The sequence below is a fragment of the Stegodyphus dumicola genome, chromosome 9, assembly GCF_044657685.1.
Source record: "Stegodyphus dumicola isolate Sdum_Otavi_A_Nest chromosome 9, ASM4465768v1".
In the NCBI taxonomy this organism is placed as follows: Eukaryota; Metazoa; Arthropoda; class Arachnida; order Araneae; family Eresidae; genus Stegodyphus; species Stegodyphus dumicola.
Genome location: NC_140776.1, coordinates 58,009,075 through 58,033,386, shown reverse-complemented (window position 1 = coordinate 58,033,386; position 24,312 = coordinate 58,009,075). Strand labels below are relative to the sequence as shown.

General features: G+C 32.2%; 1 protein-coding gene across 2 annotated transcripts in view; it reads left to right on the top strand.

Moving 5' to 3' along the window:
* The first annotated feature begins 15,216 nt into the window (after positions 1–15,216).
* The window catches only part of LOC118203126 (tropomyosin), a 44,620-nt gene continuing 35,524 nt past the window's right edge, over positions 15,217–24,312 (top strand). Inside the window, exon 1 of one of the 2 annotated variants that reach the window (XM_085823485.1) lies at positions 15,217–15,464. In XM_085823485.1, coding sequence (XP_085679611.1) covers positions 15,351–15,464 — 114 coding nt within the window. In that variant the 5' untranslated portion in view covers positions 15,217–15,350. The remainder of the gene's footprint in view (positions 15,465–24,312) is intronic. The other variant, XM_085823484.1, reaches the window with a different exon arrangement.

The following is a 24,312-nucleotide window of genomic DNA, read 5'->3' as shown; positions in this document are numbered from 1 at the left end:
AGCATGGATTAGTGTTGGAATGTAGCACTTCCATTGCAGACGCTTCATGATGCGATAGACGCTATCTTTTGAGATGTGTGCTTCCTGAGCAGTTTGGGCATCATAACTCTCCGGTCAGGATCATCTTCGTTGATAGCATGGATTAGTGTTGGAATGTAGCACTGCCATTGCAGACTCTTCATGATGCGATAGACGCTATCTTTTGAGATGTGTACTTCCCGAGCAGTTTGTCGAAGAGATTTTTGTAGTGATCGAAGGAGTGTTTCCTGCAGCTGTTCTTCTTTTTCAGGCCTCGTGGATGTCCGTTGTCGTCCAGAACGTTTTTTGTTGACGTTTGGAACGGTTCCATCTGCTTCCAACTTGTCTCTGATGTGAGCAATGGTCGGCGCGTTGGTGACGGTTTTACGTGTTCCCCTTCTATATCGTCTTTGCACTTCAATTGTGTTTTCGGTCTTGCAATAACATTTCAGGACAAACTTCCTCTCTTCTAAGCTAAGTTGATTTCCTGCCATGCTGTGATAAATTAATTACACCTGCAACTCAAAAAGGCAGCATGTCAACGACAGTTAAACTGTGAGTACATTTTGAAACACCCTGTATATAATAAAATAACAAAAAGGAAAAATATAATAAAATTTTTAAAAATTGCCATGGATTTAGCCGTAAAACGAAATACACTGCTCAAAACAATTAAAGGATATTGCGGTTTTAGGTGGATCTTGTGGCTGGGAAACGTTTTAGCTGATTGATACATGGTCGACAGACGTAGTAGGTTATATGAGAATAAATTATACATGTTTGGCAGAAAAATTGCATTTTATTGCGCATTTGTGTACAAAAGGAAAAAAGCACAATTTGTGCATATGAGAAAAAAAGAATAAGAAAAGGTATTTTCTTCAAAGGAAATCATTTTCAGTAGGGGGTATGGTTTCCACGGTCGGCCAGCAACGTTGAACACCTTTGAGGCATGGAGTCAATGAGGCTATTAATCACGAGTTGGGGTATTCTGCCCCACTCTTCCAGAAGAGCTCTTTCCAGTTCTTGGAGAGTTTGTGGGGGTGGTTGGTGGCCAGAAACTCGTCTTCCTAGAGCGTACCAAACGTGCTCTATTGCATTCAAGTCTGGAGAACACGCTGGCCATTCCATTCGTACGATTCCTTCCTCGAAAAGGAAATCCTCCAGCAGGTTAGAACGATGTGTGGATGTTATCGTCCATTAAAATGAAGTCATCTCCAATTGCTGCAGCGTAAGGGACTACAATAGGTCTGAGGATCTCATCCTTATATCGGCGACCAGTCAGAGGTCCATCTCGAATGATGTAGAGGTCTGTGCGCCCGTCGATGGAGATGCCACCATACACCAACAGTCCCCCACCGCCAAATCTGACACTTTCGTGCACGAACGCAGGATTATTCCTACTGCCACGGTCCCTCCAGATGAAAATACGCCTATTATCAGGATGAAGAGAAAAACGGGACTCGTCAGAAAAAAAAACATTGCTCCATTCATTTCTCCTCCAGTTCACATGCTCTGTTACCCACTCCTGCGGTCGCGACGATGCCTTTATGTTAGTCTAACACATACCATCGGTTGGCGAGCATGCAGACCTACACCATAGAGTCGGTTTCGGACAGTCTGAGTTGAAACCGTGGTGCCAGTAGCCGAGCGAAGGTCTTGTTGGAGAAGAGTAGCATTCATATTTCGGTGTCTCCGAGTCGTTAACACTAAATAACGATCTTCATTGGGCGTTGTTGCCCGTCTACGACCTTGCCCTGGTCTTCGGCCTGCACTTACAGTTTCTAAAAAACGGTTCCAGATCCTGGAAATCACACTTTCTGACACTCCAATGGCTTGCGCTACTTCGGCTTGAGTTTGGCCCCCTTCTAACCTACCAACAACTCTCCAAGCTTCTAAATCGGTTAAATGACTTCGCTGAGACATCGTACTCATTGAAACAAAGCAATCACTGAATGCCGATCATCCTTGTCTTCATTGTCTTTTGTTCAGTTGAAAGTCAAATTTCATTCGCTGCCGCTGAAGCGACATTTTTGACGTCGAACTCAAAATTAGCATACTCCACAGATTGAAAATCAGAAAAATTTGCATTTGTGATTCTCTTCTTCCATTTTCGGAAAAAAAAAATTCGCTTATATCTTTATTTTATATAAAACTTACAATATCCTTTAATTGTTTTGAGCAGTGTATTATGAGTTGGGAATAATCCATCCCATCTTCCGTAAAACTGAACATTTTCGGTAACTTGGCATCGGTAACTTTATACATGGGGTAAGCCCCTAACATTAGGGGTTTACCCCATGTATAAAGTGCCAGTTTCGCTTAGAAAAGGTTCTCCACGAAGGCATCTCTCCCGTTAGCCAGATAGCCCTCGTGTGCTTTACCATGATCAAATAAAACCGAGCCAGTCCACATTAGGTCGAGTTTGAGGGACTCTACTGTCATCTCGTTGACGGTGTTGGAACTTCAAAATTTTTCGGTAGTTTAAGAAGTATTTGCGTCGATATAAATGTGAGGCAAGCAAGGCATTCGCTTCTGAATACCTAAAGGAAATATAAAGTAACTATTCACCACATGAAAGAATTTTCAATAAAAAGTAATTAATAGGTCTAAATTATTAATTTACATTACTATATGAGGTTTATAAACATTTAATGGAGCTGCAATCGGAACTTAACGTCCACATTGCCTAGGATAATAGAACTCTTATTTTCCTAGACAAAGTGGACGAGGTTTTAAATACAAATAATTACTGATATTATTTTCCAAGGAATGAAAGACTTGAATGCTATAACTTATATTATTACTTAAAATTTCTGTAATAAAAATGAATAAGTATAATTAATATTTTCTAATACAAATATTTAGGGAAGCATACTTATCTTTTTCATAAATCGAAAACACTGCTCTTCTTTTTTAACAATAAAATTTCTATAATAATTCTTTTCAATGTTTAAAAAATATTAATAATTTCTCAGTCACTTTTTTGAAAGTTTAGGCAATTTATCTGCACATTTGTTCCTCATTTTTAATTTTTCGGTAGTATCCAAACTGAAATTGGATCTTTTATCAATAAACAGTTGAATATTACAGTTCAGCCCGGATTCAGAGGCGAACGAGTTGGCTGTATAATTATTTTTCATGGTTTTCTCCTCGTGTAACGTAAATACGAAGCAATTTCCTTTAGAAATTTTTCCACATAGACATTTCTTCCTTTAGGCAGATAGTTCTCGTGTACTTTGTCATAATCAAATAACCCAATCTAACCTAGCTTTTCAGAAAAAAAAAAAAAATCAACAAAAATCAACAAAAATAACATATCGACGAAGAAAAAAATGAAATGTTTACTGCTAAGTAATTAACGATAATTTATTCAGTGTTGTTAGATTACTCACAGCGAGCTGACACACACACTACTTAAATTACAAATGCGTGTGAATAGCTTGCGTTCAGCTACCTTCGGCTTTTGGGGAACACGTGCACTCAGAACTTGTACGCATCCCCCGATAGCCGAATGTGGCCGAACTCAGGGTCTCAGTTTTCCAATCATAATTTTGTACGATATACACTGGTGTGCAAAAATTAAGGACGAAGTCGAAAAATTAGCATATCAGCTGAACGAAGAGGCAGAGCGGACAGAAAGACCAATCAGGAGATTAAGTAAGGTGATGTACGGTAGCACATGCGCAGATATGCAGGTAGACGTAATGGGGGAGTGTCTGAGTAGTATAAAGCATGTTGTCGGTGTAAGATCAGTATTTCTGGCAAAGAGATTGCACGCCGTATAGCAGTTAAAATCACACCGAGTTGCTCCCTCAGCGAGAAATGGCGAATAATCAATCTGTTAGACGACATCTGGATGCTTTTACCCGAGGTCGAATCATTGGGAAGTTGGAGGAAGGCCACAGTGTGACAAGTGTGGCTGCAGAGTTCGGAATTGCTCACAGCATCGTTTTACGACTTTGGAGACAATTTCAATCTACAGGAACAGCTATCCGGTGGTTTAGTAGTGGTCGTCCACGAGGAATCACACCCGCAGATGACCGGTATACAGTAAACTCTCGCTACAACGATACCCGATACAACAATAACTCCCTCTACTACAATAATGTTTTGTGGTCCCGGTGATTTTGCATATAAACTAATGTTAATCTCCCCTCAATATTGCTGTATTCTCTAGAACAATAAACCTCTGTAAAACGATTTTTTCAATCTAAATTTCAGTATTATTTTCTCTCTTTATAATAATATTTTGATTTTCAAATGCTTTTTTTTTTTTTTCGTTTTCTTTTGTTATTTTTTCCGTCTATTAAGACTCATTGTGGATATTCAACTTATTCCTGAATAAATAGCTATTCTTCAGATTTAAAAACAGATGAAGACCACCCTTTTGGGAATTGGAGTGGGTGAGGGGGGATGAAGTGTAAATGTATGCCTAGTCTCATTTCCCAGTAAGCTTTGGAATTCTGATAAGGTTTAAGGACATCTAGACCTGTCTGGTCACCTTGTCACAGAACAAGTGCCCTTTGTTAGAGGAACAGGGGGAGATGGAGCGGGCTGTTGTTAAATGACGTACTGAAAAGTGAGTTCAAAGGTTGTTTTATAGTCTTTAACGATTTTGAGTTCTACGCGAAACATTTGGTTTAAACTTTTCTTTCTTTCACGCGATATTGTTCCCTAAGATGGCAGGGCGAAAGCAACTATCTTTTCGAGATAAACTGAACGTTATCAATGATATTGATGAGGGAATGAAACAGATTGATGCGGCTAAGAAACATGATTATCGCAATCTACAGTTGCAACGTTCCTAAAGAAGAGAAAGCAAATCGAAGATGCTGTAACTTCAAATGAAATTAACCCAGAGGGAAAACGACTGAAAGTTGCGACAAATGAAAACATTGATGCTGCTGTTTTAAAAGGGTTTCAAGAGATGAGAGCAACAAATGTCCCAATAAATGGACCTTTATTATGTGCAAAAGCACGGAAATTTGCAGCAATGCTAGAGAACGAAACTTTCAAAGCTAGCAATGGTTGGTTAATGCGTTTTCGAGATCGTCATGGAATAACTTTCAAAGAAGTTCACGGAGAGAAAAAGTCAGGCCCGATAAACGACGCAAATGAATGGCGGCAAAACAAGATGAAAGAAATCTTAGAAAAGTATGCTCCAGAAGACATTTATAATGCAGATGAAGCTGGGCTGTTTTTCCAACTCCTACCCGATCGAACATTGGCATTCAAGGGTGAAAAGTGTTATGGAGGGAAGAAATCAAAGCAGAGACTGACTGTTCTGCTGTGTACAAATAGCACAGGAACGCATAGAATACAACCTCTCGTCATTGGTAAATCATTGAAGCCAAGGTGCTTTAAGAACGTGAAAAGTCTTCCCGTGGAGTATAAAGCAAATAAGAAGGCTTGTATGACGTTTAAATTTTTTTCCGAATGGTTACAGAAGTTAGACAATGAAATGAAGAAGAGGAAGAAAAAAAATCGTTTTGTTGATAGATAACTGCGGTGCTCACACGTCATTTCCAAAGCTACAAAATATCGAAATCGATTTTTTTCCCTGCCAATTGCACTTCAATTTTACAGCCTCTTGATATGGGCATAATTAAGTGCTTCAAAGGATATTACAGAAAACGGTTGGTGGACTCCATACTTGTAAACTTTGAAAATAAAGTAGAAGACCCTTTCAAAGTTGTAAATTTCAAGGAAGCGTGTGACAATATTGCTGGAAGTTGGTGGGAAGTGACAGAAAAAAACATTCGGAATTGCTGGAAAAAGGCCGGTCTTTGTGTTATGGAAGATAAGAAATCTGATAATGATGAAAATTCCATATACAATGATCTCTCAGATGATCAAGAATGTGTTTTGCACATCAAAAAATCCGTATCTCAACTTGAGGAAACAAGCGGTAAAAAGTTTGGAATTAGTATAGAAGACTATTTAACAGCAGATGATGATCTTATGGTTTTCGCAGGAGTTACTGATGAAGATATTCTCTCTGAAATTACTGATGAGATAGGAAACAATGATGAAGATGATGATTATAATACAGGTCCATCGCAGTCCTTATTGTCATCCCAGGAAGCTCTTCAATCTGTGAATTCTCTACGGATATTTTTTCAAGCCTTCCTTCGACAAATGAAGAACATTTTCGTGCACTAGACTCAATGCATACAGTATTGGTGAACTTAACAGTTAACAAACAAAAATATTGGATAATTTTCAATAAAAAGTGTTTTCAGGTATGTGAATATTTATGTGTTTATTTTCTTAATTTATCTTATTTATTTATTTTTTTAGTATTTAAACCACTATTATTAGTATTTTACAAATTAATTTCTTCTAAATATAGACTTAAAAGTAGTATGTTATGCACCTTAAACTAATAATAATAAAAAAAACTCTTATTAAATGCTCAGAATATGTGGGCCCTCGATATAACAATATGCCTCTCTACAACAATATATTTATTTGGTCCCTAAAATATTGTTGTAAAATATTGTTGGCCGGAGCGATCTCCGGATCTCAGTCCCATCGAGCATGTATGGAATTTTCTAGGCAGACGCTTGGCAGCTCGTACCTTACCACCAGCAACGATTCCGGAGCTTGGATTGGCGCTGCAAGACGAATGGCCAGCAATGCCTCAACAACTCATTGACACCCTCATTCTCAGCATGGGCAGACGCTGTGAAACCTGCCTAGCAGTCGGAGGAGATCATATCCCCTATTAAAGACCGGATGCTTCTTGCTGGACACCGATCACAGGGATGTTTCGGCCTTCAGTCGCATTGCGCTCCATGCTACTTTTTCAATAAAGCTTCTTTTTATCCCTCTGATTTCTCTTTTAGTAAGTGTTGCTTACATTGCTCATGTCCTTACGTATTGGGGATCTTACGGTATTAAATGTGTTGATTTGGAAAGCTTTTGTACAAAGTTATATTGAAAAAAACCGTCTCGTCCTTAATTTTTGCACACCAGTGTATTGGTGCATGCATGTGCATGCACTTTGCTTTATTATTAATTATTAATTAATTCATATTGTTACGGATTTCATATTTATTTATTTATTTAGTTTTTTTTTTATTTAGAATTGTAATTAGATTTGCTTCATGTTGCCTTAGCAACGCAGACGATTTTTGAAAAGACAGCTGCGTTGGAAGGTTAAAAATAGAACAGCGCGTGCATTTAATACCTAATAAATAAATATCTCGTAATTGCTGTTGCCATCCACAAAAATCCAGATATTTATAGATGTTTCCAGTATATTCGAGAAATTAATTATAATGATTATAAAATCCGAGAACAAACAACTCATCTCAGTAGTAGCTGTAGTTCTAGCGAACTGTTTGTTTACTTAATGCTGTGATTGATTTGTAGCGATTTCGCTGTGAGATAGAATTAGTTTCTCTGTTTTGAATTGATTTTTGCTAAACGTTTGACATTTTGTGATATTGTTAAAATATTTTTGAAGAAATATTTCAGCATTTTGATTTATCTCTTGTGGAAAGAATAAATTTTTGTTAACTTTTTAACGTTAACCGTGTTTATTCCAGCCCTTTGTATTCAGTATGTCTATATCAAAACCAAGTGGTAGTAAAATTAAACGAAAAATCGCTGACGAACATAGAGTATTCCAAGTAAAATGGGAATTAGAATATTTTTGCTGTGAAATAAAAGATAAAATAATCTGCTTGATATGTAATAATACTGTTAATGTATCAAAGTTATATAATATTAAACGTCATTACGAGCAACACAAATCGAAATATAACAATTACGAAGGATTAATGAGAGAAGAAAAGTTGAAAGAGCTCAAGTTAGGAGTGAAAAAGCAACAGTCCATGTTTAGTAAAGTATTGCAAGAAAGTGAAGCGGCGGTACATGCAAGCTACGTCTTGTCCGACTTGATAGCTAAACATTCGAAGCCTTTTACTGACGGTGATTTCATCAAGGAATGCCTAATGAAAGCTGGAGAAACTGTTTGTCCTGGAAATGTGAAGGCTTTTCAATCAATTTCATTGTCTCGAAATACAGTTGCGGAAAGAGTTACTGATTTAGCCGCGAATTTAAGTGATCAGATCAAAGCAAAATCATCTAGTTTCGAAAGTTTCTCCATTGCCTGTGACGAGAGCACGGACATTAGTGGCAAAGCTCAATTAGCAGTGTTTCTTCGTTCTTGTGACAAGAATTTTAACATTTTTGAGGAATTACTGGAACTAATACCGATGCCTGGTACTACCACAGGAGAAGATATATTTACTTGTGTTTCTGGACTTCTGCAGAAATACAATCTACCTTTGGCAAAATTAAATTCTGTAGCTACAGATGGCGCTCCATCAATGACCGGAAAAAACAAGGGCTTCGTAGCATTACTAAGAAAAAAAACTTAGTGAAATTCATGGTTCAAACATTCATCATATGCATTGTATTATACATCAAGAAGTTCTATGCACGAAAGTAATAAATATGGAGAATGTTTTGTCATATATAAAAAAAGTTATAAATTTGATAAGATCTCGAGGTTTAAATCAGCGTCAATTCACTGCTTTCTTAAGTGAGTTAGATAGTGAATATTCGGGTTTATCCTACTATACGGAGGTACGTTGGTTATCTTGCTCCAAGATTCTCAAACAATTCTGGGATTTGAAAGAAGAAATATGTCAGTTTTTAAAAACGAAAAATCAAGACGTAAATTTGTTTTACGATCCAATATGGATACAAGATTTATCTTTCTTGGTTGATATGACACTTAACCCATTTAAATTTATCGTTACAAGGAAAAGATCATATCATTACGAACATGTTTGACATAATTAAAGCATTCAAATGTCAACTAGCTCTTTGGGAAAAACAACTTAAAAATGAAGATTTGACGCACTTCCCGACGTGCAGCATGAATAAATCAAGTTTGGATTATACTTGTTCGTATCAAAAATACGCAGAAAAAATTGCAAATTTAACAACTGAATTTGAAACGAGGTTTAATGATTTTAGTTCCCTCGAAGACAAATGTTTTTTGTTTTCTTCGATTTTCTCAATAAGTATTGACTCAGTACCCAGCCATATGCAAATGGAGGTGATCGAGATTCAATGCAACTCAAATTTGAAAGCAAAATTCATTGAAGTGGGCGTGCTTGAATTTTACAAATATTTACCAGCTAGGTTTGAAAATACTCGAAAATTCGCATATGAAATTATTTCCATGTTTGGTAGTACTTATCGGTGCGAGCAGTTATTTTCAGTCATGAAAGGTAATAAGTCTCCTATTAGAAACCGTATTAATGATGCTCACCTTGGGTCAGCGTTGAAAGTTATCACTGCAAACAAAATTTCTCCCGAAATAGGAAAGATAATAGCAGAGAAGAGATGTCAAGTATCAGGACGTAAACATTAAATTTTTCTTGTTCCTCTCTATATAAATATATATATATATGTTTATTATTGTATTATTCGAAATAAATCTACGTTTCTATAAATATTGATTTTTTTTTTTTTTTTTGGCGGCCCGCCTAAAGTTAAACCTTGTTTGTTTGGCCCAAGTGTACCTGTGAGTTTGACATCCCTGGTTTACACAAATGCAGTTTTTTGTTTTATTTTTTCCCTTATGTATTTTACTTCCAAAAGTAAATTTTAATTTTTTCTCTTGTTACATTTTTATTTTACCCTTAAGTTTTTTCCTTGTTTTAAATACAATATGGTGGTTACATTTCCATTTCTCCAAAAGTACACTTACCTACATTTCTCTGTCTTCGAAATTTTAAGCTGGAATTTACATGCATATAGCTTCACTCTAGACTGATAATATTTCCTGTAACTTTAAACCAATACGCATAATGTTCATGCTATATAGTTTAACTGGAATACTACATTTCTTACTTTTTATACTACTAAATTGGAGATAATCAGAACATTCTCTTCTAATGTATTGTACTAACTATTAATGAGTGTATTAACGTTTTGGCCAACTATACAAAACTTCGCGGATTCTCTTTTACACGTCTTACCTTTATTCAAAGGATTCACCAAACTGTGTCTGACAAATGTAATTTTCACACTTTCCATTTACACATTTACCCTTATATTTAACTTATAAAACAGATTCATGCTATATTTCTGATTCCTTTTCCCCAAAAAATTAAATATAGACTTACACAAATTTCGTTATTGCAAGACCTACTGACTTTAAACAAATCTTATAAAGAGCAAGAAATTTTCATGGTATGAAGTCCACTCAAACCAATGCATGGGGCATTTCTACCGAGTTAAGTTTAGATACGTATCAATAGTATTTCATTTCTTATTATTTTACAGACATTTATACGTATATATTCAGAACACTTCATTAACTCAAGATTCATTTATACTACTAACACAAATTTTGCTAACTCTTTGAAATATTTTACAAAAATATCTTGTATTTTCTTACACACATCCTACTTAAATCACCAAACATACACTGAACCTTGATTTTTCCTGACTGTGAAAACGTCGCTCGGATTCTTAATATGATTTCACCATTTACCGCAGAAGTTTATAAACACTTCTATATTTGAACTTATTACAACCTTACTCTCTTAACAAGATATAGAATATCGAATTATTTTTTAACTACAGAGAAGAATATCCACATTGTAACGTATTATTTTAAATTTGAATTATAATCACATTTTGTGAAAGAGAACTTAAAATCTATAATACACATGGAATTAATATTAAGCCATGTAATTGAAACTCTATCGCCTTTTTCCCAACTTGGAATATAAAAATTTGTCAACTTGAAATATTTTTAACGTATTCATTGTAACTTAATTGAAAGATACCCATTTTTCACATTGTCAATAATTTATTTAGCACTGAATTCTTACAGCTTTTTGGGAACGAAATTTAATTTATCATACGTGACAAATAACTCCGACATAGTTATGATACATTACACGAAATATTGAATAGAGTTCCAAATAATGATCCAACAAAGTAATCAACTTAAAAGACCTAACAGTCATTTTAAGATAGAAATTTCAAACTGACATTGCTTAATAATGAACTTTTACAGCTTTTTAGACATTTAACTTCTCATAGAGAGTAAATAAAATTGTAAGCTACTTCTCCCACGTCCTTGGCGTGCCTTCGTGGTGTTGTGGTCAGCACACTGAACCGGTATTTCAGAGGTCTGTGGTTCGATTCCCGGCGGAGGTGTTGTTAATTGTTTCATCTTTCCTGCTTCCAAAAATACCTAATGTCTCTACAAAATTACAGACAAATAATTATGCATAATAGGTAATAATGACAGAAACTCCACATAATGATCTACTATAGTCATCAACTTTAAAAATTTTAACGCATTTTAATATGACTTATCATAAGAAAGACCATACTTTCAGAAAAGCATTATTTTAATTAAACATTTGAATCACACAATCCTGCGCACATGTGTAACATTTTTATTTATCATGAGCATGACACATAATAAGTAAATAAAATACATTTCACAAAGTACGAAACGCATTTCTCTTTTAACCGGCTGTACTCTTAAGAAAAGATGCTGTATGGAATGCTTAGAACTATTCCACGCCACAGTTCCCCATTTCCCCACGCATTGATCAAAATATACATGTACTTTAAAATCAGTTAAACAAATTCAAATGCAAGTATTCAAACAGGAATACTTCACAAATTAGATAAAAGTTAGGTACATAATGAACTTAGGTGATAAATACAGAAAAGCATGTAAAAACCAAGAAATAAAAATGTATTCGTGAGAACCTTTTAAGATAAACTTGCTCTATTTTTGCACATGGGATGCATTTTTCGTTTCAGATTAAGCAAACATTCAAGATAATTCCTATATAACTAGGGACTTTATTCGCACTTGTTAATAGTATAATTTATTAGAACAGTGGCAGACATATAAGAGAAGTATGCCATATCCATGGAAAATTTTTTCCCAAGCCAGACTGTAATAGTGAAATATAAAATGGAATAAGAAAATGCCATATTTCCAACAAAATTAGTATCTGAGTATGCAAAACACGAACAAGAAATGAATATTTTTTCTGAAAATGTTCCGAATGTGATAAAGTCAGGAATAAGCACCTTGACCAGTTTCATGAACAGAGCATGAAGAATTTTTAATTTTATTTTGACTGTAGTACATTTACTTATACTAAAATCTTCCATTTGGTTGACTGTACTCTACACACACTTAGGCACAAGTTGATAAATCAGAGTGATTTTGTGTTTTAAAGCTTCAGATTCAGAAATATTACAACTTCAGAAATAATACAATTAAAAAGCAAAAAGTTTAAATCGACAAGAGAATGTACCGTAAGCAAGCGAATGTGATAAATTACTCTTTTCGTTGATTTTTCAAGAATTCATAGATCGGTAACAAAATTTTAATGCACTGTATATGAACTATGATTTTTTTTAATCACTGTTTCCCATTTACATAGATTTTAAGAATACATTTCATGTTAATTTATCGTTTTTCCTGAGATTTATCTACCTATTTACTTAATTTTTGCATTTTGTTTACAGTTATAATACCGAAAGAACATAAGAGAACATTTTTCTTGGAAAATGTCCATATTTTTTGCCATACGTTATTTCTTTCATAGCTTTGAAGTAACCAATTAAACACATAGTTATCTTGTATCCCCCTGACAGCCGTTGGTCTTGCCAATATCTGAGGGAATCACGAAGCTGAAGAATTTAAGTAATATTTTATCAACGCACAGAACTTCTTACTGCGTTTTTAATGAAAATTGACCAAATTTAGTAGTTCATTGCTAACCTAGGAACCTTTAACTATTTTTATTCGAAAAAAACACATTTATAAATTATCATTAAGATTTTCCATACAGATATATTTTTCTACTTTTCATGCCATTACATTTCCAGTGTAATTTGATTCATTGTCAGGTAGTTAAATGTTTGTTACTTTTTCGAATACGAATGCATTTCGTGTCTCACATACGCTCATTACTTATGATTTAACAAAATCACAAACAAGTTAGAAGTTAAATGAATATTTCCTGAAATACTGTACATTTCATTCCGGAAAGTTTACGTGAGTATATTCATTTTGAAACCTCTAATGTTTCTTTTCCTGCATCTAAAGTTAATTTCGAGTATAAAATTTTCAGTTTTGACGGAAGTTATTTGCGGATGGCTGTGATATGCTCGTGTTTTCATAAAACGTTTTTGTGAAGTACCTTATCGATAACCTTTTGAACACTTTGAATATTACGGCCACTGCAAATCATTGAATTTTCAAATATTTTGTTATTTATCTTTTAAAGATTTGAGAAGGAATTTTTATTAAATAGTTATATTGTATGATTTAATAACTTTTTACATGTTTGGAAGATTTAACTTCAACACTACCATGTTGAACCAGAAATTAAGAAAAGAAATGAAATTTTTAGCTTAGTATTCTATAGAGATAGATTAATTTTCTCTGACATTGACGTATTCGCATGTAGATAATAGAGACTTTTAACCCAGCTCATACAGACTTGAAATGTTTCCGTCCGTTACTACTAAGGTAGATAAATTTGCTGTAACAGATATTTAGAAAAAATAGATACACAATTTAATATTTAATGTAATTTAATGTGCATTATTTAATGCATTTAACGTAATCTTACAGATTTGTTTTTGCCAATAGTAATTCTGACATTGAAAATATTGAAATGACGTTAGCGAATAATTTATTACGAAAACTCTAATGACTCATTTTTCTTGTATAGAAATACCTGAGCCTTCATTTCAGTTCATTTAAAAGTATTTAATATATTAAATTTAGTATGTTCCTCCAAATGTCCTTAAATTATAGTATAAATAAATTACACATTTGATATTCATGAAATTACTAAAACAAATATTTTTGGTTACCGTTAACAAATGTTCCGTTTTTGTAATTATCACAATTCTTAAATCATTAAATTTTGTCACTATTTTGAGCTGATTAATGTATAGATTTTATTGGATCGAGTTTTGGTGTTCAGAATGAAATATTGGCTAAACGAATACAGATTGCATTGTATCCCCCCTCACTGTATTCAGTAATAAGATGACATAATCGATTCGCACTAATTTTCATATATATAATTTTATAGTACTTATAATGTATGTATAAAATTTTATATTTGGTTGTGTGGAGTTCCGGAACTGATTTTTAATAATAAGATTTAAAATATACAAAAATTTTAATAAACAGTAGATTTTTAACTTAAATCACGAGTCTAATAATAAATTGCTTAACTGTTTCAGTTACTCAGTGTTCAGTCAAAACTATGAGAAGCATACTATTTTCATAATAAATTACCATGAAATTATTACTTTAATTATAATAATATTTTAATTATTCAATGGATCTGCCATTGATCGAAGTACAAGTATATAAATATTTTAAAATTTAAATTTAAATTGTTGTAAATAAAAAGTTAAAGATAATATGTGTCTTAACAAAAACTTGTCCAAGTTTTTTTTTTTTTTAATTGAGTTTTTTTTTTTTTTTTTTTTTTTTCTTAGATCGTATAAACGCTCTATACTATGCTTAAAAAACTTCAACTACACTGTTTCTAATAAATATAAAAAATGCTTTGCACTTCATTTGAGCTCTAAATTTATAATCGGAAACAATCAATTATTCTAATAAGAGCAATGATAATTAATTTTACTAGATTTAGTTATTGAATGTCCCAAATTAAAGATAAAATTTGAGCTAATTATCAGGATGATCTACAAAAATTCTCTTATTAATTACTCGTTCATATTTTATATTACTCTTGAGAAAAGTAATCTGAAGTTATTTTACACTAATTTTCAAAGTCTCAAACTTTCGAAAATTAATAAGTTAACAACATCAGTTATCAACAAGATCACTCTAGATTATCAAGTTCATCAAGTCTTATTTATATGCACTGATGTCCCCAGTTAAGAAGAATCCTTTATTGAAACCCTTATTCTTGGAGAATCCTCAGCATCCGCAAAGAGCACAAAGAATCCCAAGAGCGAACTTTTTGCCCTACTTTCATCGCAGGAGGGGAATGTAGACTGGAAGAGGGGGAAATCCGAACTCTCTCTCCCGAATCTCCATTGGCGGCCTTGGAAGCACGTCGACGTCCAATGGGTGTCGAGGATTAGCTTCCAGAAACAGCCATGGAAATCCTATCTGGCAAAAGTAGTTGAGGAAGTCTCTCCGAGTCGAGACTTGCTTGCGGCTTATTCTCTCTGGGATCTTTGACTGTGCGGGGTGCCGAGTTCTCTTGCCGGAATCTTACTTCGTTCTTTGAGGCTCTTCGAACTTCGATCCACCGACCAACAAGATGGAGGCCATCAAGAAAAAGATGCAGGGAATGAAGTTGGAGAAGGACAATGCCGTCGATAGGGCAGAGACGGCAGAAAACCAGGCTCGGGATGCAAATTTGCGTGCCGATAAGGTGAGAGTTTTGATTAGAAAAATTTTAAAAGAAAACAGGGGGGGGAATACTGTCATCTGTCGAGGAAAAATCTTTCCCTAAATCTGAATCATCTGGTGCTTTCTTTTCATTTTTACTTTACAGAAAACGTAGTTAATCAAGAATTTGACATAATGCAGCAATTAATTTTGTTACCAATTGCTACAAAATCCGTCATATCTTCGAAATATCAATGCCATTAAAGGATCAAATTTCTACGAAGTTGTTTTCCCTGCTTACTGCGAAGCGAATTTCACCTTTGTCACTTAAAAAAGAAAATTAAACTTTCCAAATTTTTTAAATTTTAATATTTCTTTCTTTTTGCCTTATATGCGTAAGTCGAATTATTGATGAATTTCAAAATTAATTTAAATCTTAAAAATTATACAAAAAATTAGAAATTAGAACTTCTTTTTTTAATTTTTTAAAACTTATATTAATTCCATTACTGGGAAATTCTTTTCATTTTAATAACTGTTTCTTAATTCTCGTTGGCATCTCAAATACATATTAGTAGCTTTACGAATAAAAGTAATCCTTTATTTGCACCTGAAATCCATTTGCTTATATATTATTTTAGTTAGGAGAGTCAGTACACTTAGTTTATATATATATACTGTTTCCTTGAATAGCATGCAAAATGTGATGAGATAATCAGGTTTTAGGCACTCTGTAAAACATCTTTAGTGAATTACCGCATTCTATGAAATAGAAAGACGGATGGGATGTTTAATTATCATATTCAAGAAACTATCTTACATATAACATTTTTTAAATGAATAACTTAACATAACATTTATACTTTAAACTAATGGTTCTGAAACAGTAAAATGTCGGGAAAGAACCTGAAGATTTTGTTTTATTATGAAATTATATACACTTATTTAAATTCTTAATCAGTTCATAATTAATTAATTATTAATTCATTCGTAATAAATATAGATATTTGTTTATTATCAATCCATTGTTACATTATTTTCTCCTGATTAACTATGTTAAAAAATAAGAGAAACACAAGTTTATAAGTAATATAATCCCAAGATGCGTAAATTATTTATTGCATTACATTCTTACTACATAATATATAATATTACTACCGTAAAAAATTACACCTTATTTGATTTTAATACAAATTTTTGATTACACTATCATCATTTAAATTAACTAAATTTAGAATTTTGTAATTTGATTAATTAATTTAAAACTTTTAGCACTTTGTTGGAAATAGGTTGGGAACCCCTGCTCTATTCTGTACATACATATAAAAGAGTAAATAAGTGAGAAAGAAAATTAATATAAATGAGTAATCATTAAATATAGAGATAGGCGGGTATACAAAAACTAAAAACATATATGAATATACTGAAAACTAATATGTAAGCACAAATTTTTATATGGGTGTCATAAATATGCCTTTGTTTTATAAGATAGTTTAAAAAAAATTGCTAAAAGCTTTGTGAGCTCTTTATAAAACTAAAAAATAACGAAAATATATTTCACATTCTTTGGTACTTGTTTTAGTCCACTTAAAAAAAATCACATAGCTCCTTAATCCTAATTCCTTTAAGCTATCAGTCATTATTTCTGAGACAAATGCTAGATTGTACAGCACAAAATGAGCTAATAATTTAAATTCTATTCCTAATTTAATATATGTGAGGGGAATAGAATTTAAATTCTATTCCCCTCACATATATTAAATTTAAAAAAACAGTGCGATGGAGCGCTTGTGGATTTATTTTATACTGCGCACAGTTTAGATTAATTTGGTTTATTTGATTACCACCAAATGAACTAACTAACTGTAATCAAATAAAGACCACAAGGACTATATGCCTAGAGGAAGGAATGCCTTCTTGCAGCACTTTTTAAGGGAAACTGTTTCATATCCAGGCAACACGCGGAGAAAAATCACGAAAACGCGCATTTCGCCAGCCCGTTCGCTGATCCGATAGAACTACCAGGATTCAACGACTTTTTCAGCTCGGCCGCTAGTGGGCCCCTCATAACTTAGGTACTTGGAAGGTATTAACGCGTAATAAGATGACTGTGAACAATAATTTACTGCTAACCGACATTTCAAGGACATTTCCCGAATTCGACCCAATAAATCAGCCATTTTTACTCAGGTGTTTTTTTTTTTTTTTTTCCCCTTTCGTAACATAAAAAACCTAGCATTTAGTTGGACTAAACTTTGTATTGTGTTCCGATCTCTTGAAAAAAAAACCACTAAAACACTTTGAAATCACTTGGCATATAATATTCATGTTATTCAAGAATTTATGCATCTAGTGGGTCAGATGCTTATGTATATGTATGCAAACTAAGGAAAGGATTGAAAGAATAAGGGTTGCAAAGGTCATCCATTCAGATATGTACCAAAAATTGAATTAATTCCTAACATACCCTAGTATCAGACAAAAAAGTTTCTTAAAATTAAGTATAACTGTAGCCAGAAATAATATGTCCTTAAAAAAAATAGTCCACCAAGTATCCGAAATTAAAATTTTCAAAAAATATCTTTAAAAGAAAGTTAAAATTTAAGCTCGATTATTTTAAAATATACCATAAATGTCAAAGCCAAGTTTTAAATAGATAGAGATAAACTCTTGAACAATAAAAAATTCGAAAAATTTTTCAAATTCTTTCTGTTCTATCTTATAAATAATAGTACTTAAAAATAATGCAAATTTTCATTTTAAATAAAAACAGTTTAAAAGTAAAAAACAAAAAACCTATTTTTAATTCAAAGGGGCAATTTGTCTAGAAGGACTATCAATTTCGTTTTGGCATTTTGCATTGATTCACTATAAATATTGATTTATTTTTTAAATTGCTGCCACCAAATATTATCGCCCTGTATTATACGTAAAGAAATTAAAATCTCCATAAATGTATGTTTGTTTCTCGCATTGTGATAAGGAAGGGTACCTAGAGACTTCAAATTTTGAATAACGTACGTTTCCAACCTAATATAGGCATCTGGAAGCCCAAATTTTGTATTTGTTTTATTATCTATATCATATTTTGTAAAACCTTACAGAATTTTTGCGATTGCAAAGCTAGCAATGGCAACAATGTACGGGGAAAAAAAAAAAAAAAAACGCACTCTTTATCTTCAGCTTGCGAGATTGTGTATTGGAAATTCTAAAGATATGCTCATTTTAAAATTATTTCGTGATATTGTTTTTCAACTGAATTTTATGGTTTAAGTGGGAAGAACATGATATTTAATAAATAAAGGTTACACACAAAACGTTAAAAAAAAAAAAACGCTCCTTGGTCGTAATGTAAAAATCTGAAAGCTTTCAGCGTTTATTTTATTTTATTTTATTTTTTTATTTTTTATTTTATTTATTTATTTATTTTTTGGTACTAATTTGTTAGACGGTTGCACGGAATTTTGGCGATTTAAATTGGCGCAATTATTGGCGCTGTTTTTACAATCGTCAGCCATCTTGAAAAACGCTGTTTTCACGTATTTTACGCATAGTAAAGTATTATTCGAAACTTTAAAAATATAAATATCGTTAAAAATAATGGATTAATTTTTTATTGGAAACGTCATTTTTTAAGATGGCAGGCAAATGTAAATAAATACATTTGCTACGAGTATAAATACTAAAGTAAGATCAAATTATTACTTTCATATAACAAAGAAAGAGAATAAAAACACCGCTATAAAAACATTGCGCCAGCGTTTAATTGGATTAAAATATTACTTAAATTGAATATCGAATTAAAAACATCATACCAACGTTTAAACGCATAGAATTAAAATTATTTAGATAATCATAAATAATAAAATCATTTTTAAAAAATGCAAAATTAAATTGTATTTTAATATTTAACAGACATAAATAATGTTTAAAACATTAGATTAAATTTACAAATATTAAAACCAATTACTTATAAAGTAAGGTGACGTCATTGATTACATCATCCACAACATAAAATTATGTAAAATATCATAAACAATAAAATTTTTATTTCAAATAAAATAGCAAAATTAAATTGATTTTTAATATTTAAAAGTCCTACATAATATTTAAAACACGGAATTTATGCATAATAAAACGCATTATTTTTTAAATAAAATGACAATAAGATATTGGTTACCATAAATAGATTGTCCAGCAATGGGTTTACCATAAGTTATATCGCTCGCCAAGAAAAAATCGCCAAAAATCCTTGCAAACGTCTACCAAAGTAGCACCATTTTTTCAATGCTTTTTTCTTAAATATTTATTTTAACTTTATGCTGAAAGAAATAATAATGCAAGTATAAGAATATAGCATGACACTCTGCTGATATTTATATTAAATTTTATGAGTTAAAAAAAGGCATTATTTTCAGTTTGGCTTACATAAATGCAAAATAATTCAAAAACTCATTGTTAATTTAACTTCATTGAATAATACATTCAGCTAAATGAACTTGATCCAAGCTTCAACAGCTATTTCTTTATATTTATGGAATTATTACTTAATGATAATATAATTAAGCTTACTGCGACTATATTTTGAATTTTTTGTTGTTCTAGCACTATTTTATGTATAACTCTTGATTATCATATTGAAAACAAAACATGAAAGGCAATAAATAACACATAAATTATTTCGGAAGAAAAATTCGAAATATCTCGATCTTTTTTTATTATTTTTATTTATTTATTATTTTTTGTGTTATTCATTAAGTATTTCTTATAGTATCATTTACCGACAATTTTTAAAAAGCGAAGTTCCAAAGAATTAAAATGTTAGACAGCACCGTTAACAGTTTTCCCTTTTTGCAAAATGATTTTGTGATTCGCAAACAAAATTAAAAAAAATTATTATAAATTTGAAATAATGGTAGAAGGTCACGATTTTAGATGAAAAATTAAGAATAATACCTTATTGCTTATATACTAAAAAAGTACAAAAAATATGTATATACTGAAAAAGGGCAAAGTACTTGAAACATGCATCTTTCTTTATGAAATAAATCCACTTCATATAGAGTTTCCTATTCCCTAATCAAAATGTCCGAATATTTGATAATTCTACTGCTGCAGGCCTTTGAAATTATCAAGCCGCTTTTATATGTTAATGTTTTATATCTTTTTAAAGAGAAAAGAAGTAGTCAACGAGTTGAGTAGTAAATACGCTAGTACCAAAAGAATAAATTAGAGCAAAGTGTTGCTAAATTTTAATTTAAGTTTAAAAATATTGTTAGATCCAACTCATCAGCAATGAGACTCGAATTTTATTAATTAATACATAAACTATATAAAGATAGAGGTATTAATAATTAGGTTACAAATTAATAACCATACTTAATTCAAACTCAAAACATACAACAAAATTTAAAATAAAAATACATTTCAAAATTATATTTTAGACGGATAATCCTAGTGCACTTTGTAATTAAATAATTTAATCATTTTTTTTTTCAATTTTTTTCCCGGGGGAATTTATAAACAATTCCCTAAATAAAAATCTGATGTGTACACCACATGACTTCCTTGTACGGAATACTAAATTGTACGCATTTTTCCTGCATTTCATTTAAACTTATTTCCTCGAATTTCATTAGAGATCTATTTCTCATTCAATTTATTCAGTTTTCATTTCGTGGCAAGGCAAAATTACATAAAACCTCAAAATATTTTCAATAAAAATTGAAAGATATAGAAAAACATAAAACACCAAGTACAGTTAAAACATTTTTTAAAAAAAATTACAAGTAAAATTTCAGTTTCTACGCAAAAACAAGCAATTCGGCCAGCAAGAAAGAAGGCAGATTTTTCGGTACACAAAACTAAAATTTTCCTTTTGGTCCCGAAAAGGTCTCGAAAAAGACACCGAAGGTGTGCAAAAAGACTTGATTCACTATTCTGCTAAGTTTCAGATGTAAACAAATACGGCTGCTATTAAAAAAAAAAAAAAAAAAAAAAAAAAAAAAAAAAGTAGGTACACAAACAACATGACGTTCTTGTACAGAATATTAAATTATACTTATTTTTTACCCTGCATTTTATTTAAACTTATTGAATTCTACTTCGTCGATAGCGCATAGACCACAATAGAATAAATGCAAACTTTAAAATTCACTATATTTATTTACCGTAGTAACACTCTGGTACTAGGTTCACTTAACAGTGTTACAACTCATTTATTTTATAACTCAGAATGTACAAAAATTATATCATCTGAAGAATTATCTAATCGTTGCGATATGTTCTATTCAAATACTATAATAAATCTAAAATGATATATAAAAGAAATTAAGGAAACAAAACAAAACAACCACAGACGATTCAATATTTCTCATCCAATTAATTCAGTTCTCACTTCCCGACAAGGCAAATATACATAAAAACTGAAAATATCTATATTAAAAATTACGAAGTAAATCTTAAACACTTATTTCCTCGAATTAATTCCAGACTGGATTAAACAGGATTTAATTCGCAATAATAAAAGAAGGCGTTATTTTTGTTGTTGCGAAGCTTAGTTTCTCTAGATTGGCAACAAATCCGCAATTTTGCCGAGTTTGAAATGTAAACAAACATGCCTGCCATTGCGAAATTAATTAGGCTTAGCTGCACTTAAATAACCTTTAAATTGTTGATAACTCCACAAATATTGCATGCAGATTTACTAAAGACATAAAAAACTTAACCGAAAGATAAGAACAACATAATTCAATCATTTTTAAAGCAACAGCTTAAAAACATATAAGAGTAAAGAATCGGAGATCACTGAGCCGGTTAAAAGAATGGATATATATATATATATATATATATATACACATATATTTATATACGCTTGGTGCGGCCGATTGCAACCATAATACGAGGTGCACATCTACATGTTATAGCAGTCCTATATACAAAATTTCAACGTTCCGAGGCTACTCGTTTTTGAGTTATGCGCGACGCCGCGAAAAATTTCTCTTCAGAATTAATTTTAAATCAGTTTTATAATTTGTTGGAGTAAAAACAGCCTTTTATTCTGTCCTTAGGTACAGATGTCACGCAAAAACATCGTTAAATTGCATTCGATAGCGGTCACAATGGATATTTTCGTTGAAATGTGATGCCCGCAAATTTTCGCGACTACGATACTTCCTTTGTACAAGGAAGTAAAAAAATTGAGCTCACAGAGACGAGTAACAGAGGAGGTATATATATGTATATATATTTATATATTTCTGGTGCGGCCGATTGTAACCAAAATGGGAGGTGCACATCTGCATGTTATAGCAGTCCCACATACAAAATTTCACGTTTTGAGGCTATTCGTTTTTGAGTTATGCGAGATACATACATACGTACCCACGTACATGCACGTACATACAGACGCCACAAAAAAATTCCTTCTGAATCCATTTTAAATAGATTTTATAATTAGTTTGGCGGAAAAGAGTCCTTTATTCTGCCCTTACGCCCAGATATCATGCAAAAATATCGTTAAATTGCACTCAATAGCGGTCAAAATGGATATTTTTGTTGAAATATGGTACCCGGAATATTTCGTGATTACAGTACTCCCTTTACTTCGTACAAGGGTGTAATTAGGCTTAGCGGCTTTTAAACATTTTTTAATTGTTGGTAATTTTACAACTATTGTATGCAGATTAACTAAGGGCATAAAAACATTAACCGGAAGATAAGAACAACATAATTCAATCATTTTGAAAGCAAAAAATGCATAATTTATCAACATATAAGAATAAGGGAAAAAAAAAACTGGGCTCACTGAACCGAGTAACAGAGTCGGTATATATATGTTTATATACTTTTGGTACTGCCGACACTGCGTGCTATAGCTGTTCTAAATACAAAATTTCAACGTTCTGAGGCTACTCGTTTTTGTGTTATGCGAGATACATACATAAGTATGTACCTATAGACGAAAAAAAAAATATCTTCTGTATCCATTTTAAATCAGTTTTATAATTCGTTTGAGGAAAAAGAGTCCTTTATTCTGTCATTACGTACAGATGTCAAGCAAAAACATGTTTAAATTGCATTCGATAGTGATATTTTAGTTGAAATATGGTACCCGGAATTTTTCGTGATTACAATACTTCCTTTACTTCGTAAAGGAAGTAAAAATGGGTAAATGAATGCAAATTTTAAACAAGAAAAAATGAAAATAAGAAATCTGCAATATGAAAATTTCACATTACAGTGTAACATCTGAAAAGTTTACCATTAAAAATTTTTAGTAATTAAAATACGTAAAAGCAATTAAATATATGAAAAATCACGCAAGTATTTAGCTTCTTGGTCTGATCCTTGTACGGTACACATGAGATTTGGGGACTTTTGGCGACTGTCATTTATCCGATGGGTTCAATCCAACACCCCCTAGAACTATCCAGGGGGTGCTGTTCAATCGCGCCATTTTGGTGTTAGCGACAATTTTCAAAATCGTGCCAAGGCCGTAAAGTAGGATTTTACCAGCTTCTTTTTATGAATAAAAATAATATGAACTGCTGGTAAAACTGTTTACTCTTAAATGACATTAAAACTCATCCCAGAGCTTATTTCAGGTTTAAACCCAAGCCTCTTTGAAATGTTAAAACGAATACGAAAACGAAGCTCCCCCAGCGGCCGAGAGGTAAAGTCGCTGAATATTAGCAGTTCCGCCCGAGATTTGAATTCCGCTAATGAATTATTCAAAACTGCTTAAAAAACAACAAAATTCAGGAAAAACAAATGAAAAATACCATCGGACTTCTACGGAGTCATCGGAGTTCATTGGAGTCATTACTACAGCAATTCATAGAGTTTCTTCTTAAATATAGTCTCTAGTGCTTGTGCTATATTTCCAACAT